The sequence below is a fragment of the Eurypyga helias genome, unplaced genomic scaffold (assembly GCF_000690775.1).
Source record: "Eurypyga helias isolate BGI_N326 unplaced genomic scaffold, ASM69077v1 scaffold29328, whole genome shotgun sequence".
Taxonomy (NCBI): Eukaryota; Metazoa; Chordata; class Aves; order Eurypygiformes; family Eurypygidae; genus Eurypyga; species Eurypyga helias.
In genome coordinates, this window is record NW_010266745.1 from 1,457 (window position 1) to 17,218 (window position 15,762).

At 51.3% G+C, this 15,762-nt stretch overlaps 1 protein-coding gene across 1 annotated transcript; it reads right to left on the reverse strand.

Moving 5' to 3' along the window:
- Window positions 1–466: 466 nt before the first annotated feature.
- LOC104503834 (cytochrome P450 2D17) lies at window positions 467–8,688 on the reverse strand. The gene is made up of 9 exons (XM_010157207.1): window positions 8,476–8,688; window positions 6,551–6,722; window positions 5,665–5,817; window positions 4,870–5,030; window positions 4,572–4,745; window positions 2,645–2,786; window positions 1,839–2,026; window positions 750–891; window positions 467–645 (listed from the first exon to the last, which is right to left on the reverse strand). Exons 1-9 carry the CDS (start codon window positions 8,686–8,688, stop codon window positions 467–469), a joined length of 1,524 nt encoding a protein of 507 aa, XP_010155509.1.
- Window positions 8,689–15,762: the final 7,074 nt, after the last annotated feature.

The following is a 15,762-nucleotide window of genomic DNA, read 5'->3' on the forward strand; positions in this document are numbered from 1 at the left end:
TGGGGCTAACAAGGCAGGGGGTGGGCCAGGAGCACCCTGCAGATTTTTCCAAGGTGTCTTGCTCCTAGAATTGGCAGGACCCCAGGGCTGTCTTTCACCCAGGGTACCCTTGTATTTCAGTAAACTAATTCAGCACTGATGACTATTTCAGCAGCTGTATGCACAGTGAACTGCTCTGCAGCTGATGAGGGCCCAGAGTCCAGCAGAGCGGGCTGATTGGGCACAGACATACTTGCACACTTGATCACCTTTGTAACCTGCTATGGCTACCTCATTCAAGATCTAAGACTGCAATTAAGCTAAACTATAAATATTGGGGCATATCCTTACTTTACCCAGCTGGGAACATCTGCACAGACTTGAGAGGCCTTGAGTGGAACCTGGCATGGTCCTGCCTAGACCTGCAACGTTGCTGACAGAGAGTGCGAGGGTGGTGGCCTGTGAGTGAAAGGGGAGCGGTGGGTGCTTATCTGGGGATAGCTCGCAGCTGGTATGGGTGTGGGGAGCTTGTGACAGCAAAGCGACCGTCTTCCCATGGCCTGGGCTGGTCCTCAGGCAGCACAAAGGTGAATTTCTGCAGAAGGGTGGTAAAGAAAATGAAGAGCTCCATCCTGGCCAGCTGTTCCCCTAGGCAGGCACGGCGACCTGCAAGAGAGGGAGAAGAACGGGGCTGGAATAGCCACGGGAGGAGCAGATCACCCCTCCTGCTGTGCCCCGGACTTGGAGCTGGATCCTCCCTGCAGATTTACCTGCTGAGAAAGGCAGGAAGGCCTCTGGTTTCACAAACCGCCCGCTGGCATCCAGGAAGTGTTCGGGGTAAAACTCGTTTGGCTTCTCCCAGACTGCCTCATCCTTCAGCACGGATGACAAGTTGGTGATGACTGTGGTCCCCTGCACTCCTCCACAAGAGAAACAACATGTTAAGTGAGAACAGCAGCATGATCTTGGCACAACGGATCAGGGCTGGCCCCCCCTTGCTCCGTGTATCCCATCTAATAGCAACCGTCGTTCGGTGCTTCCGAGTACGGCACTGATCTCCTCTGTTTAAAACAGAGGTAAAGCAGGGCACTGCTCCAATGACATGTGGTGCCTGCCCTACGCTGTGAAGCACCTGAACTTCCACAATTTGTGTCCTTACAAAGGCTGTGGCATGCAAATGCCAAGCTCGTGGCTATGCAGTGGACACAGGCTCTGCTTCTCCCATCCTCCTGGGCTCGTTTCTCAGCTGGAGAGAAGCAGCTGACAGACTTCAAAGCCCAGCTTTCGCAAGGGCCGTGGGCAATTGCAAAGCTCTCCTGATTCGCGTGGCAATGTTCTAAGCTAGAGGAGATACCACAAGGCTAAAACCAACCATCCCAGGCTTGCATTGCTACCAGTGGTGCCGGGGCAGAATGCCCTTGCTGCCCGTGGCAACGACAGCGGGCTGAATGGCAGTGAACTGAACGGCAGCAGCATCTGAATAGCTTCAGGGCTTGGAGTTTCAACTACTACCGTCTTAGGAGCCAGTAAGCTGGTGTCGTGTGCCTCCATAGAGCCCATTACGCCCCCTTACTTCCTCCCTCCGGCACAGGCAGGGCAGTGGATGTCGCAGCTCAGCACGAGGAAAGCACTGAGCTGCCGCTGCAGTTGGGTTCCCACACAACCAGCACAAACCTAGGGCACAAATGTGACTGTCTGCCTGCTCTTAGCTTTTCAGAATGTTCTACTTGGGTGCTTGCCAATGGCTGTGATTTGGGGCTAGAAGCGGAATGCTGCAGAGCTGCGTGGGGCCACCCATACCCCAGGCCTGGAGTCTGCACAGGGAGAGGATGCTGCATTGCCTGTCTGGCCATGGTCACCTTGGGAATGAAGAAGCCTTGCAACTCGGTGTCCCGGTACGTCATGTGAGGTAGCCCAATAGGAATGACATCCCCGTAGCGTTGCACTTCATGGATCACAGCATTGGTGTAGGGCATGCTCTCTTGGTCCTTCATGGTGGGTGATCTCCCTCTGCCAATCACCTCGTCAATCTCTGCTTGGACCTTACCTGAAAGCAGCACAGCTGAGAAATCAGAGCGCCCTCAGGAAAACAGAAGGGGGCTGGTACAAGCTGTAGGAAGGTTGGCAGCATGAGACTGTGGACACTGGGTGAGAGCAGGACAAGCAATTAGAGAAAGAAACAGAAACTAGAGGGGAATGCATTTGCTTTCAGTTGCTCAGAGCCATCCGTATGACTATTGTTTGTGCACAGTGTCTTCAATAAAGGTCACTAGACGTGCTATCTTACCTCTGCTCTATGCAGCTGAAAGGGTACCTGGGCATGCGGCATTACGGAATTAAAACAGGTTAGCATCTATTTCAGATACTGGAAAGAGGGCGCTCTGGCCACTGAGAGTCCCCACTCAGCCTTCAAAATGAAGGTGAGAGCGAACTTGGCCTTCCAATTCCAGTCTTTTCATCCAGGCTACACCCCGCCCCTTCATTGGTTCCCACCAGAACAGCTATGCTTGGGAAGCATCTCTCCTGGTTCCTGCTAGACCAACAGTCACCAAAGCTGTTCCTCACTGCAAAATCCCCAAACCACAGAGAGAAGATGTTCAGCCTCCTCACAGAAGAATGAGGGTTGAAGGGAAGATGCCAAACCTCTGCCTGTCTTCCGACTTACTCTGTATTTCTGGGTGGAGAAGCATGTACAGTAAAGCCCACCGGAGCGTGGTGGAGGTGGTCTCGGTACCAGCCACAAACAAGTCTGCGGTCACCAGACGAAGGTTGTTATAGTTGAAACCGCTCTCTTCTGCCGCCTTACCCTGCAGAGAGCAAGGGAGTGGGTGATTGGAGCTGGGGTACTTGCTGGGCGAGAAGCCCGTTGTTCCAGAGGAGTATAGAGAAGCACTGGAGCCATTTTTGCTGACCAAAAGGTTCATTGGTAGAGCACAACACGGGCAACAGACTGTGTATGACTGATGCACTTCAGTAACCCCGCTACCTCCTGTATCTGAAGGTCATCAGTCACCTCATGTATCCTCAGAGATGGATGCCAGACCTGCCTGGGAACGCCTCATGCTCTCAACTCAAACAGCAGGCCCTGCCACTTGCCGTAACATCCTCCCCCAGGGGAGGTGGAACAGTTATTCAGGTTTGATCGGATCATAACACCCAAGCAGTGGAGAGGAGGCTGCATTGATGTGTCAGATGCAAAATTAACAGTATTTTGAGAGGGTTATCTGTAGCTATGCATTACAGACTCTTGTTGCTTCTGCTCTGCTATTTTCATACAATCAAAAAAAAAAAAAAAGAGTCAGGGTATCATTGCTGCCTATGAAGTCTGCAACACCAATTTCAGCAAAACTGGTCTCTCATCCAAATGCTAATTGAGCTCAAATTTGTTAGCATATGAGATATGACAAGCTCTCTGCGTGAGTTCATCTGCTTGTCTTTTCTAATCCCTTTTATACTTTTCTTTCCTAGGGACTAGCTTGTGTTAAGTTATCCTGTATATTTTGATGCCATTGTAATATGGAGAGCAATTACGAAGGCGTTTGAGACTCAACTGTTACTCCAATAAAAGATCTCCTGCGAGGGAGATAAGGGGCTGACCGGACCAAAGTTAACCCAGTAGAGGGATTTCTGAGCCTGGCTTATCAGGGGGCCTTAGCGAGCAGAAGAGATGTGTCAAGAGGCAACGTGGTCAGGCTAACATCCGCCCCCAGACAGTCCGGCCCAGCGCAGAGTAACGTAGGTCACGTTGCTCTGCCCGTGCGAGCCGGGGGGCTTATGCATGGACCGGAGGTGCCCGGTGCCCACGGGGTTCGTTATGCTGAGCAGCCGTCCAGCCCGAGGACCCGGATGGCGGAAGCATTTTGCAGGCAGAATTTGCTACAACTGCTCATCTGGCACTTGAAATTGAGTGAATCCATGTGCCGAAACAAATGGTGGATGGACCGGCTGACACAAGGACCTTTGGTTTTATACTGACTTTATGCCTGACTGAATCAAAGGGAAGACTCCTCTTCATTTCAGTGAGGTTCAGATTTAGGCCTTCATCTGATCGGTAGGGAACTAGTTCTTAGCAAGCAATTCCAAGACACACATCCCGAGGGAGATACCATCTTTCCAAGTCAACTTCGTTTAAAGGCAGGCCACGTAGTGGGCAATGATACCAAAAAGCCAGTCTGTTGCTGCAGTTTTGTAACTGATGTTGAGACATCAGCCACTGCGGCTCCGAGACATACACAGACTCTTGCACATTGACTTCTCCCCTGGCACACGCTTAGAAATATGAGTGAATTGCCCATCACTGCCCTTTAAATGCCCTTGGAATGGTGCAGACTGTAAAGAAGGGAGTGCTAGGCTGTGAGGGGAACGTGAAGGTAGAAAACGGCACAAGAACATCAGCAGATAATATGATCTCTTAAGACAGTAAAGGAGGTTACTGCAGGAAGAAGTTCACACCTTTTCTTCTCAAGATACAACGTGGAATGAAAAAGCAGGAAATTAGCAAGAGATACAGATTTATGAGGAAAGTCAGCTTTTATCCACAAGCTTAAACAGGCTGAAGAATTGCTCCCGAGGTTCTGCTGGCATCACCCTACCTTCTCCATTTCCTTTAAAAACGCATCAGTGAAATCTCGGACGTGTGCAGGGTTCCAGGTCTCCATGTGCTTATCTATGAGCACGTCTATGAAGTCCATGAACGCCTTTTGCCCTCGAAAGACTTTCTGTGGCACTCCGGGGATGCGCAGCAAAACGGGCACCACGTTAAGCAGCTGGGATGTCAGAACCAGAGAGAGAGAAGATGTTACGTGGTGCAAAAAGAAAAATAATGGAAACCCAATGCGCTCAAGCGTCAGAGGGCAGCTTCTCACAGAACGTGTTATGCTCTAGGTTCACCTGAGGCAGGAATCCAGCTTCCTCATTCAGGGAGCCTTCAAACAAACGTAAGAGCTTCTTGAATGTCTCATCACTGTAGTCGAAACGCTCTCCGTAGACGGTGGTGCAGATCACATTGCAGACTGCATTGCTTATAAGAAAACGTAAATCAAAAGGACGACCTGAAAATGGAAGAGGTGACCAAGCAATGAAGCGAAGCAACACCCAGCTGTCAGCAACAGTGATACACAAATGCCTCCTTGATGCCTTCAAGGGAAAAAGCCCCCAGACCACTCCAAGTACAAATATAGCATACTAGGGAGTGAAGATCATCTCATCCCCTACTACTCTTTGGTTGATCCTTGTTTAAAGAGAGAACTCCCAAGAAAAACTGAGTTGCAGAGTTGTTCTGTGCCCTGACAGGTAACACTTTGCTTTGTGCCTAGATGATAGGCCACGTGCAGTGAAAACTCTCAGCTGCACGTCTATTGCATGGGATAATATCCCTATGTTCCACTAAACCTCCTAAAGGTAACAACTACCCAGTTGCTCTGGGAATAATTATATTTTACCTGTTTATTTCTATTTATTTCCTACTTGTTTCCCATATCAAACGTGTTGGAGTGGCCCCACCATGTAAAGCAGAAGTGGCTTCCAGGTAGAGCAGGGTCACTACTGCCTATGGACTAGAAATGCTGCATTTGCTTAGGAAGAGAGCACTGCATGCAAACGAGGGTGGCTGTAGCATCACTTCTCTCGCTGTGTCGCTGTACTGCCTTTTCCTACGATTCCCCCGTCCCTCTGGATGCAACAAACCTTCTTCAGAATTGACTGCAGAGCACAGAAATCCTGCTTCCTCTGACACTCGCTCTTCCAAGGATTTCTTTCCCATCCCGAAGTTCCTCAAGGTAGAAAGCGTGAATTTCCTCAGCTCCTTCCAGACGTGCCCATATCTTGCTATAATAATCCCTGGAATTACGGATGAGCAAGAAATGTCAGGAGCCCGGACCCCGTACATCAAGCAAAGTTTGCTAGAGAACAGCAAATGTGAATTTGGCGGTACAGAGCTGTGTGGCTAGATGAAAGAGCCTGACCTTGTCCAGACTGTTACCGCAAGTCTAAAAATGGATTACTGCACCTTCTAACGCATGTGCACGGCTAGGGAAGGCGGAGGGGGATTCAGGGAGTGCAACAAGTGCTGCTAAGGACAAAGGATTCACTCCCCCAAACCATGCAGCACTGCATCCTCAGCGTGTGTGAACTGGGTAGCAGCTTGTGCCACCACCCTGGAGCTGAGGAGGAGAGCTGTGGGCTGGATAATACTCTATCTTGGAAGAAAGTTAACCGGTTTTTGGGTGACAACAACGACACACACATAGTGTGTGAGCATACCCACTAATCACTGGGCGCTGGGAGCTACCAGCTCCCAGGCTGGCAGGAAGGTTGTACCACGGATAGTGTCCCAACGCTGCCGCAGAGGTGTGCGCTAGCAGCTGGAGCTGTACCACAACCACTGAGGAGAGCCCCCTTTTCATCAAATCTGGTTCTGTCACCACCAAAGAGTGGCAGACATACAAGGAGATTGACCGGAGGGACATGAGAAGGTGGCACCATACTGAGAACATCTTCCACCTACCCACCATCTACCCAGTCCCTCCCTGTGCTAGTGCCAGTGGAGAACGTGCATTTCCAAGGGACTTGCCTTCAGATTTATTTCCGTAGCCCAGATGTTCATATACTGGAAAGTAGGGGCGGTCAGCGAAGTCCTCCGCTCTGTGGACCAGGGCTTCCTTCACTGTTTTATACCCGTTCAGTACTACCAGGTTGGTCCAGCAGTTCTGGAGATTGAAGATGTTTCCAAACTTCTCGTGAAGCTGCCAAGATAAAAATTACGTCCCTGAAAATGAGCTGAATGTAAGGTCAAAAGTGTCGCCATACCCTCCTTTAGGGCCCTGACTATTTAGTGGGGTTTGAGGCGCCTTTATCAGGAGACCATCAACTGGCCTTTGACCTTTGTCTCTGCAGTGCAACAGCTCAGAGCGCTGCCAACCAGCGGCTGAAGCAGGGACCAAGGCTCTGTGAGTGGAGAGGTGTAGAATACACCTATCCTGGCCAAACCGCTGCCGTGACCATTGTGCAAGTCTGATGACATAAGGTCAAGGACCTTTTTGGGGATTATCAAAGGCTGCATGTTGAACAACACGTTATTTCCTAATACTTGTATTCATTTTGCTCTGAAAGACTGGGCAAGTTTTGTGTTAGTCTACTTCTGCCAGAAGGAAATATTGATGATAAGGGGAGATGTAATTTTTTTTTAAGTATGCATTTTTTTTCCTAAAGATCTACCCAGAGCCCGGTTTGCAGAAACACGGTAGGAGGAGGCTATTCCACACTGGAGTTTCAGTCACCTTTCTCCCTAAAAGGAGTGTACACATCTAATAAGACCGTTAACCAGCACACAACCTACATCTGTCGTGGTCTGTAAGGGACACAATGCTGACAGCAGGATGGCTGCAGGTAAGCCTGTCAGCCGTACACCCACCATGGCTCTGCCATGGGGTTAAGTCTCCTCCAGGCAGACAAGCCCTTTGACTGGACACAGACTCCTAGGAAGGCAGGTCGAAGCTCCCCTGCCAGTCAGTAACGCTGACCAAAGCGCCCTGGAGCACGCTGTTGGAGGACAGTGCAATCGTAGCAGTGCCCCACAGACTGTGCTCTGCCTTCTTTTTCTTTGTTCTGGCTTTTTTTATGTTGCTAGAAAGTGAAGTGTTTTCATTTCTGCCCTGTAGCAATGCAAGGCACTGAAGTACTTAAGGCTGTATATGCAGTGGGGTTGGAAAGGGAATTAGCACTTCACTGGCACCAGGAATACATCATTAAAAGCGATTACTGGTCAAGATTGTGGTTAGCATGACCCTGATGTAATTTGAAAATGGTAATCTTTTGGACAATATGCAAGTAATACAAATGCTGTATTTAGTTTCTCCATTTGACAGATTTTGGACAGGCAGCTGAACAGTGCCATCCTAGAGAAAAGGCCTTTGGGGTTTGCGAACAGGAGCACAAAACCCCTGTGGTTTATCTGCTGCAAGCTGTGCTGTGCTGTTCCTTTGAGAAAAGCTAAGCCCCGACTTTGAACAGGAATGCTACCCAGATTCTGGGCATTGCTGCAGGGGCAAATCCCGCAAGCTGATCCCTTTAACTGAACTGTCACATGCCTGTAGGCGCGCTAAGTAACTGGCAGGGAAGTTGGCTGTTCCCGCAGCCGCGTCCCCGGCCCACAGCCAGTTTGCTTGTCTCCCCTTGTTCGTCATCCCCCTTGCCCCCACACCCGCCCGTGTGCTAAGCTGTGGCCAGCTCTCCAGCAGAGCCAGCATCACCCGTCACCGGGGGCACGACGGCACCTCCCGCTGAGCTCACGCAGAGACTGGGGGAGGGCGGCTGGCGCGTGTTGGCGTGTGATTATTTATCTAAGGTCAGTGTCCTCAGGCAGTGACAATTCCTCCTGGGCCTTGGAGAGGGCATTGCCCTCTGGCTATGTGCAAGGGTTGATCGCGCCAGGGTGTCCTCACCCCTCCTGGCCCCACGGTCTGCGAGTGACGCTTCGTCTTGGGGGGCAGCACTCACCTGGTTGAAGGAGCGGTGGGGGTTGCGGAAGTCGATGCTGAGCATGGTCCCGATGAACGGCAGCGACACTGGGCCCGGGGGGTAATGGCTCCACTTCCTCCTGCGCTTCATGAAGTCAAGGAGTAAAGTGAAGACGGCAAGAAAAACTCCCAGTATAGAGAGGTTGCTCCAGCAGGATGACAGCTGGGACCCCAGCCACAGGAGCAACGCCATTTTGTAGGCTGTCTTCCGTGGTCTTCCTCTTTTGACCCAAGACTGCTTTTGCCTCCTTTTGCCTCCTCTCTCTCTTCCCTTTTCTCTGCAGGCAGCTGCCCCCTTTTCCTTGCTTTCTCCTCTTCCCAAACTCTCCTGCCTCCCTGCTCCACTCTCTCTGCAGTTGCAGCCTTGTGAATGTGGGACTTGGCTCTAACCCAAAGCTCCTCCCCTGCTCAGCTCAGCCTTGGGGGAGTGGTGATGAGGGTCATCCCTCCTCTTCCTCCTCCTCCCCCTCCAAAGCCCGAGCTCCGAGGCTGCTTTGTGCCTGCGCGGGGGCAGCTCCCGCAGTGGTGCCCTCCATGGGGCAGGGCTGGGCGCGTGCCCTCTCCCAAAGCCAAGGTGGGATCGCGGCTCACGCCAAGCCATCCAGTCTTGCTGCATTCTCGTGGTGGGATTTTGAGTTTGTTTAAATCTGTGTCGCCTTCTTGTTTGTACAGGCAAGTCAAGGGAGAAGCAGCTCTTAAACAAAACCTGTCCCTTTCCCTTACAGAAGCACTCGTCACAGAAATTAGCCCAAAACGGTGACCTCAGACTTCAAAAATAATTTACATTTCTGGGAATACAAATCTTTATCCAACTCTAAATGTCACTCAGCACGATGACCTTGATTTTTTAGAATACAGCTCAGCTGCAAAAAAGCAAGCACATGTATCGCAAGGAGCCTCAAATCCCAGCCTTTGGGGCAGCAGTAACGCAAAGACAATTATGGAGATAGTCAGAGTGCTTCCTAAAAAAGCCCAGCTGTGTGCTCCTAGCATCCCTGCCATCGGAGATCAGTAACGCTCTCTCGTATGACAGTTAGTTCTCGCTAAAACGAAGCCATAAAGCCATCACAGTTTGATCTGTGATCTCAGCGTGATCAGAGAAAAACTCCTAACGGAGCGATTGCTGCGGCGGCGATGGAGAGCTCAGGCTGCGAAGTGAGGCACCTGCAAAGAGGGTGCACTCAGCTCTGGGGTGCAGCCAGGGCCTCGCAATGCCCCTCGCCCAAGAAGGCACCCCAACGCTCGTCACGTGTGTGCCGAGGTCCTCTCGCTGGAGGCTCCGCAGTATGACCCGGCATGTCCCTTGGGAAAGGAAGCGGCATGACTCAGTTCGCCTCAGGTATCTGTAAACAAACATGCAGCAGGGGAAACAGCCGGGAGAACCACTAGCCCCTACACAACTGCAGAATTAGGATTCCTTTTGGCTTACAGAGGCATGGTGGGATCGTTCAGGTGACTGGAGAGCTGCTACAGATGGACAGCAGCTCTCCAGGAAGGACAGGCTGGAAAGGGTGAGGAGGGCTGGGTCTTCCTGCAGAAGAGTGCCCAGAGCTTTGCCATGGGACAGGGTGCTTCTGGGCAAGTCCTGCACTCCCTGGACTGGCATGAGCAGGAGACCGTGGGATGCTAAAAGGTGGTCAAGGGGCCTCTCTCACAGCAATTTTCATACACTCAGATGACAAGGGAAAAGATGGAAAATGTGTTCCCAAGAATGGCAGTGGATGTCACCCTGCCCGTTTCAATGCATTTTGAGCTTTATGGACTTCAGTGGAAAAATATCCACTTGGGTTTTACACAGATTCACAGAGTGGAAAGGGTTGGAAGGGACCTCTAGAGACCATCTAGTCCAACCCCCTGCCAGAGCAGGATCACCTAGAGCAGGTCACACAGGAACAAGTCCAGGCGGCTTCTGAAAATCTCCAGAGGAGGAGACCCCACCACCGCCCTGGGCAGCCTAAAAGGTTCTTTCCTTTTTGCTCATCTTGGCTACAGCCAAAGGATGTCTGACTCCCTTTGCTCACCTCCTGGCCCTCAGAAGGATTGGAATTTGGGAAGTGGACTTGCTTTTAATAACCATTGCCCTGAATGGCCATTCAGCTGCTCATCTTCCTGTGGCTCGGCCTTGACACAAGGCAGCAAAGCTGAAACCTGAGAAATGCACCAGCTTAAGAAAAAAATTATACATCACCCCCCCAGTTTACCCCTTTCCAAAAGACCTCTTGGCAAATGACCTTTTCCTCTCCCTTTCAGGCTGCAAACTAGACAGCTCCTCCACTTCTGGCTAGTAGCATGGACTGCCGTTCCTGCAAAGGACTGGAGCGAGTGTTACAGCTCAGGGAATTTCAGCAGTACTGTTTTCAAAGCAAGCAAAAGAAATGAGAGACAACAAATCTCTTTCTGAGAGAGAGAAAGAGAAAAGGGTAATTATCCTTCTGAAGAATGAAAGACGTTCATTTGCATTTCTTCTCAACAAAGTAATATTTTGAATGATTTTCCAGTCAGAGAGCAAAACCTCTGAATCCACACGGTAACTTTAGCCAGCTGCAGCCCCGCTGCGCTGCGTGCGTGTCCTTGTGCGCAGCCAATTAAGAGACGAGCTAAATGAAGTTACAGAAGTGTCGTGGTTTAACCACAGCCGGCGACTGAGCACCACACAGCCGCTCACTCACTCTCTCCTGGTGAGATGGAGGAGAGAATCAGAAGAGTGAAAGTGAGAAAACTCATGGGTTGAGATGAAGACAGTTTAATGAGTAAACCAAAGGCTGTGCACACAAGCAAAGCCAAACAAGGAATTCATTCACCACTTCCCATGGGCAGGCAGGTGCTCAGCGATCCCCAGGGAAGCAGGGCTCCATCACGTATAACAGTTACTTGGGAAGACAAATGCCGTAACTCCCAATGTCCCCCGCTTCCTTCCTCTTCCCCAGCTTTATACGCTGAGCATGATGCCATATGGTATGGAGTATCCCTTTGGTCAGTTGGAGTCAGCTGTCCTGGCTGTGTCCCCTCCCGACTTCTTGTGCACCCCCAGCCCACTCGCAGGTGGGGTGGGGTGGGGAGTAAAGCCCTTGACTCTGTGTAGCAACTGCTCAGCAATAACAAACACATCTGTATATTATCAACAGTGTTTTCAGCACAAATCCAGAACAGAGCCCCGTAGTAGCTACTGTGAAGAAAATCAACTCTATCCCAGCCAAAACCAGTGCAAGAAGTTACGTGCAGACATAACCATCCTTCGACTGGAAAACCCGCAGGAAGGACAGCTTTAAGAACAAGCTTGTTAATACTGCAAAACGAAGTATCCAGCAGTAAGGCGATGCAAGGGTTGCCTGCACCGTTTTAACTGAGCCTTTCTGCCCATCTATTCCATAAGATCATCTTCCATTACGACCTCATGCTATTTTTCCTTTCTGAAGGACCCTCCCCTCATTCAGTGCACAGGGTAGATGAGGATCGTTTACTAATCCTGTTTTAGTTGCAGTATTTGGTTTCAAAGCCTGTTTTGCCACCAGCTGTTCACACCCTGCCCAGAAAGGTGTTTTGGTTGGGCTTTTGCGCAGCAGTCATCAGTGACCGCACCAGTGACCGTCTGGGTTCAGAGCGGGCAGTCTTCTGTATGCCCAGCATCCCCCTGAGGTGCCACCAAGGCAGAAAATGGAAACGGCCTTCTGAGTGCCTGTACTAATAGGAAAAGCCCGGAAGCTGGGTTGGATGGCTCCCGGCTGCCACACAGGGGCCCTGACCAGCTCCCAGAGGGACTGGGGAGCTGCTTCTGCAGGTCCTCCCGCAAGGTCGCAGGTTTGGCACCCCCGACGTGGAGGTCACAGATCAGTGCCTGTTTGTGAAAACTGCTGTTTCAGCAATTACCCAGCATCACGCACGCATTCCTTCACAGGAAAATCTTCCAATGGCCAAAGACATGCTCTTCCTTCTTTCCCTCTTTGCTTCAGTCATAGAATCACAGAACAGTTTGGGTTGGAAGGGACCTTAAAGACCATCCAGTTCCAACACCCTGCCATGGGCAGGGACACCTTCCACTAGACCAGGTTGCTCAAAGCCTCATCCAGCCTGGCCTTGGACACTCCCAGGGATACTGGACCCAGCCAGGAAGCTCCAGTCACAAGTATTTCCTTGAGCTGTCAGAGGTTTTTCATCCCAACCCCAGCAGGCCATCTGCCTTCCCCCACACACCATTAGATGGATCCAGACCTCAGCAGTGTCCCGTTCCAGAGGAGTAAAGTCTCATGGAACAGCACGAACGGTCAGTGTGAAGTCTGTTGCTCTCGTTCCCTGGCCGCCCATCTCCCAGGCTGCAGCAGAGCTGGGGCTGGTGATGACCCCAGAACCCTTTCTTCTTCGGTGGCCTCTTCTGAGCCCAGAAAAGCTGTTCTCCCACCCAGTCCCACACTGGTTTGGTCCTTCCCCTATCTGCTTTTTTTCAGCCCACCATCTACCTTTGTTTCACCTTCACTCAGCCGGCCTCTCCTCCCGACTGTTTCAGTGCTGGAAGGGGGCAAGGGGGGCGGGGAGGAGACCAGCTTCGCACTTGTCATTCACCCCTGACAGCCTCCGGCAGCCGGCAACAGCCACCACCTGCTCCGATCAGATGTCTCCGGGGAATTTTAGCTGAGAAACCGAGAACTCGATCAAGCTCATGCAAACCGGGCTTTCAAGTGCTTGTAACACGGCCAAGTTTGAGCACAGTTTTAGAGAGCTGGTGCAATGTGTCTTCCTAACAGAAAGCTGCCTCCTGCCAAATTCTGCGTGTAATGCTTCAAAGCATGAAACTGAGAAAGGAAAATATCGCCAGGAATTTTTCTGACGGGTGAGGAGAAGGTCAGATAAACAAAGGATTTCTAAGAACGATGTCAGCCGTTAGAAAGGGATTAAAAAAATTTGGCTGAACATTCCCAAACAAATTTAGCCTGAGGCACAACCCTCCAGCTCGGGAAATTTTAGTCTCAGCTGGTTCACTGTGACTTTCTTGGCCTTCGGATGGGGTTTTACACGTTGGAAGTACTTGTACAGCCTTAAGATGGACTGTGCTAGCAGCTTGCTCATAATAAAGCAGTCAGCAGAACCGAAATAGCCAAGTCTTTCATAGTTACTGTTACTATGACTTACTGCCAGCCTTCCCGCGCTGTGAAGAAAGCTGTTCTTCAGGCTTTTCTTTAAACTCCCCACGGCTTCCGACTCCTTTTCCTACGTTGACCACAGCGGCTCACCTATCACCAGAGTGAGTCTTGGTTGGACTTGGCTTCTTTCACCCATCCTGTCCCATCCCATCCCATCCCATCCCATCCCATCCCATCCCATCCCATCCACGGCTGTGAATAGCTTGGCGGCGTGAGCTGTGTAGTCGCTGCAGCTGTCAACATCTGGATGAATAAAGCAGCCGCTGAGGTGAACTTAACGCCCAGACAAACCTTGGACACTAAAGGCAAAGTGAAAAACTGAAACGGTAAGAGCAGAATGGCTTTATCTTGGTTCGATATTTCATGGAGCTCGAGATGATACTGGACTGACCTGGTGCGTAGAGGTAATGCTGCCCAGTAAGGGTTTCACCGGTTCAAGTGCCTAAACCATGGGAGTTATGGGCCCTAACCCCGGCATCCTCATCATGTTAATTTGGGTTAAAGCAGAGATCAAGAAACAAGCTGGCTTGGTTTCAATCACCAAATTCAAATTGAGGTTCTCCTACAGGCCTTAATTCCTCATGCTCAAACGCTCCCACCGTTACTTTGACCTGAGTTAGCCAAACGGAGCGCAGCACGAGCGATTTCTAACCCCGGCACGGAGAGGCAGCCGATCAAAGTGCTGCTTCGCACGGGCCGTGGTACCAGCACTGGGCTCAAATGCCTCCTGAAGACATGGCTGAACCTCTGTGATGTGGCTTTGCTTTGGGAAGACGCCTGCTCGTTCGGAAAATGACTGGCAGCAGTTGCCTTGACTCACACTCTCCTGTGAAACTGTCAGAAAAATACGGCTCCCGCCCCCGATAGCACAGGCTGTCGATTTGTCTCAGCTGCTGGTTTTGGTTTCTTGTTCTTTACGTTTCTCAAGAGCTGCGAATATATTGCTTTTCATTTCTGGTTTAGTGCCGACACCGCTCCGTAGGTTTCTCAGACGAAAGCATCTCGGTTTGGTTTCTGCCACTGATCCGCCCCGTGAGCTAGAGGCAAGCGCTCAGCGAGCTGCTCGCTCCGTCTCCTCGCCCGTCCTTTCCGTAACGCGTTTAATGGGGCCGTTCACCCCGCTGCGATAAAGCAGCTCCCGTCGAGGCGCACAGCACATTAACGAGGACCGGCACGGGAATTGTTACACAGTGAAGAGGTGGGTTGCCAAAGATTTCAGGATGGAGGTTAAAAAAAGATTAAAATGTTAATTCGAAGACTCGCTCTTGTTCCAGGAAACATCTCTCATCTTTTCCTGCTGGCAGAGGGAGTATTTCGGGGGGAGGATTTTGTTTCCATGTGCTGGAAGGATAGCTGGGGACGCTGTTTTTTCTCAGTTAGGTCCTCAGTTCAGTTGTTGCCGAATTAAAAAAAAACCAGGGAGCTAATCTGGCTAAAGAGAGAATTGCATTTTTCCGGTGCTCATGGCACTCAGGAGCAGGCAGAAGAACCTGGGGTGATGCTGTCTCGCAGTAGGTACGTCATACTTCAGGTTTCAGTGATAATTCTCTCTACTTCCACGCCAAGCTCATTAGCCTGTTTCTGCTGGCTCCTGAACATCCCTGGCTTCCCAGGAAAGCATTCAGAGCTGCGTGTGCTCAGCGCATCCCAGAAGGAAGAGATGAAGAGGCGTCACTTCTGACAACTACTTGCTGTTACAATTTCCTTGGATTCATAAAGGCAGAAGTGACTCCCTCTGACCACATCACCTTCCTCGCAGCTTGGTGGCCGTGACTGCTCCGAGGGTGAGAGTACAAACACCCTTGTTCCGGTGAAGCGGCGCGTTACCTACTTGGTCCATCCACGCGCACGTTCAGGGTGATGCTGCAGCGGTTGTTTCGGGGCACGCTGCCAGCTCCCGCCCCCTTCAGACCGCGAGCCCGTGCCGTCGCTCGGCTCAGGACACCCATTCTCCTCTCGTGACACCACACCTGCCCGGCTGTTGCGCGCAGAGGGGCTGTGCGAGCCGAGCTGTGCGATGAGGCGTGCAGACGTTAGCCGCTCGGACGCGGTCTTCTTGGCCCTTCGCCTTAGGCCAGGCCTGGCAGACGCAGCGGCTCCTACAGACCAGCAGAGCCGTTCCCAGCTTGGGG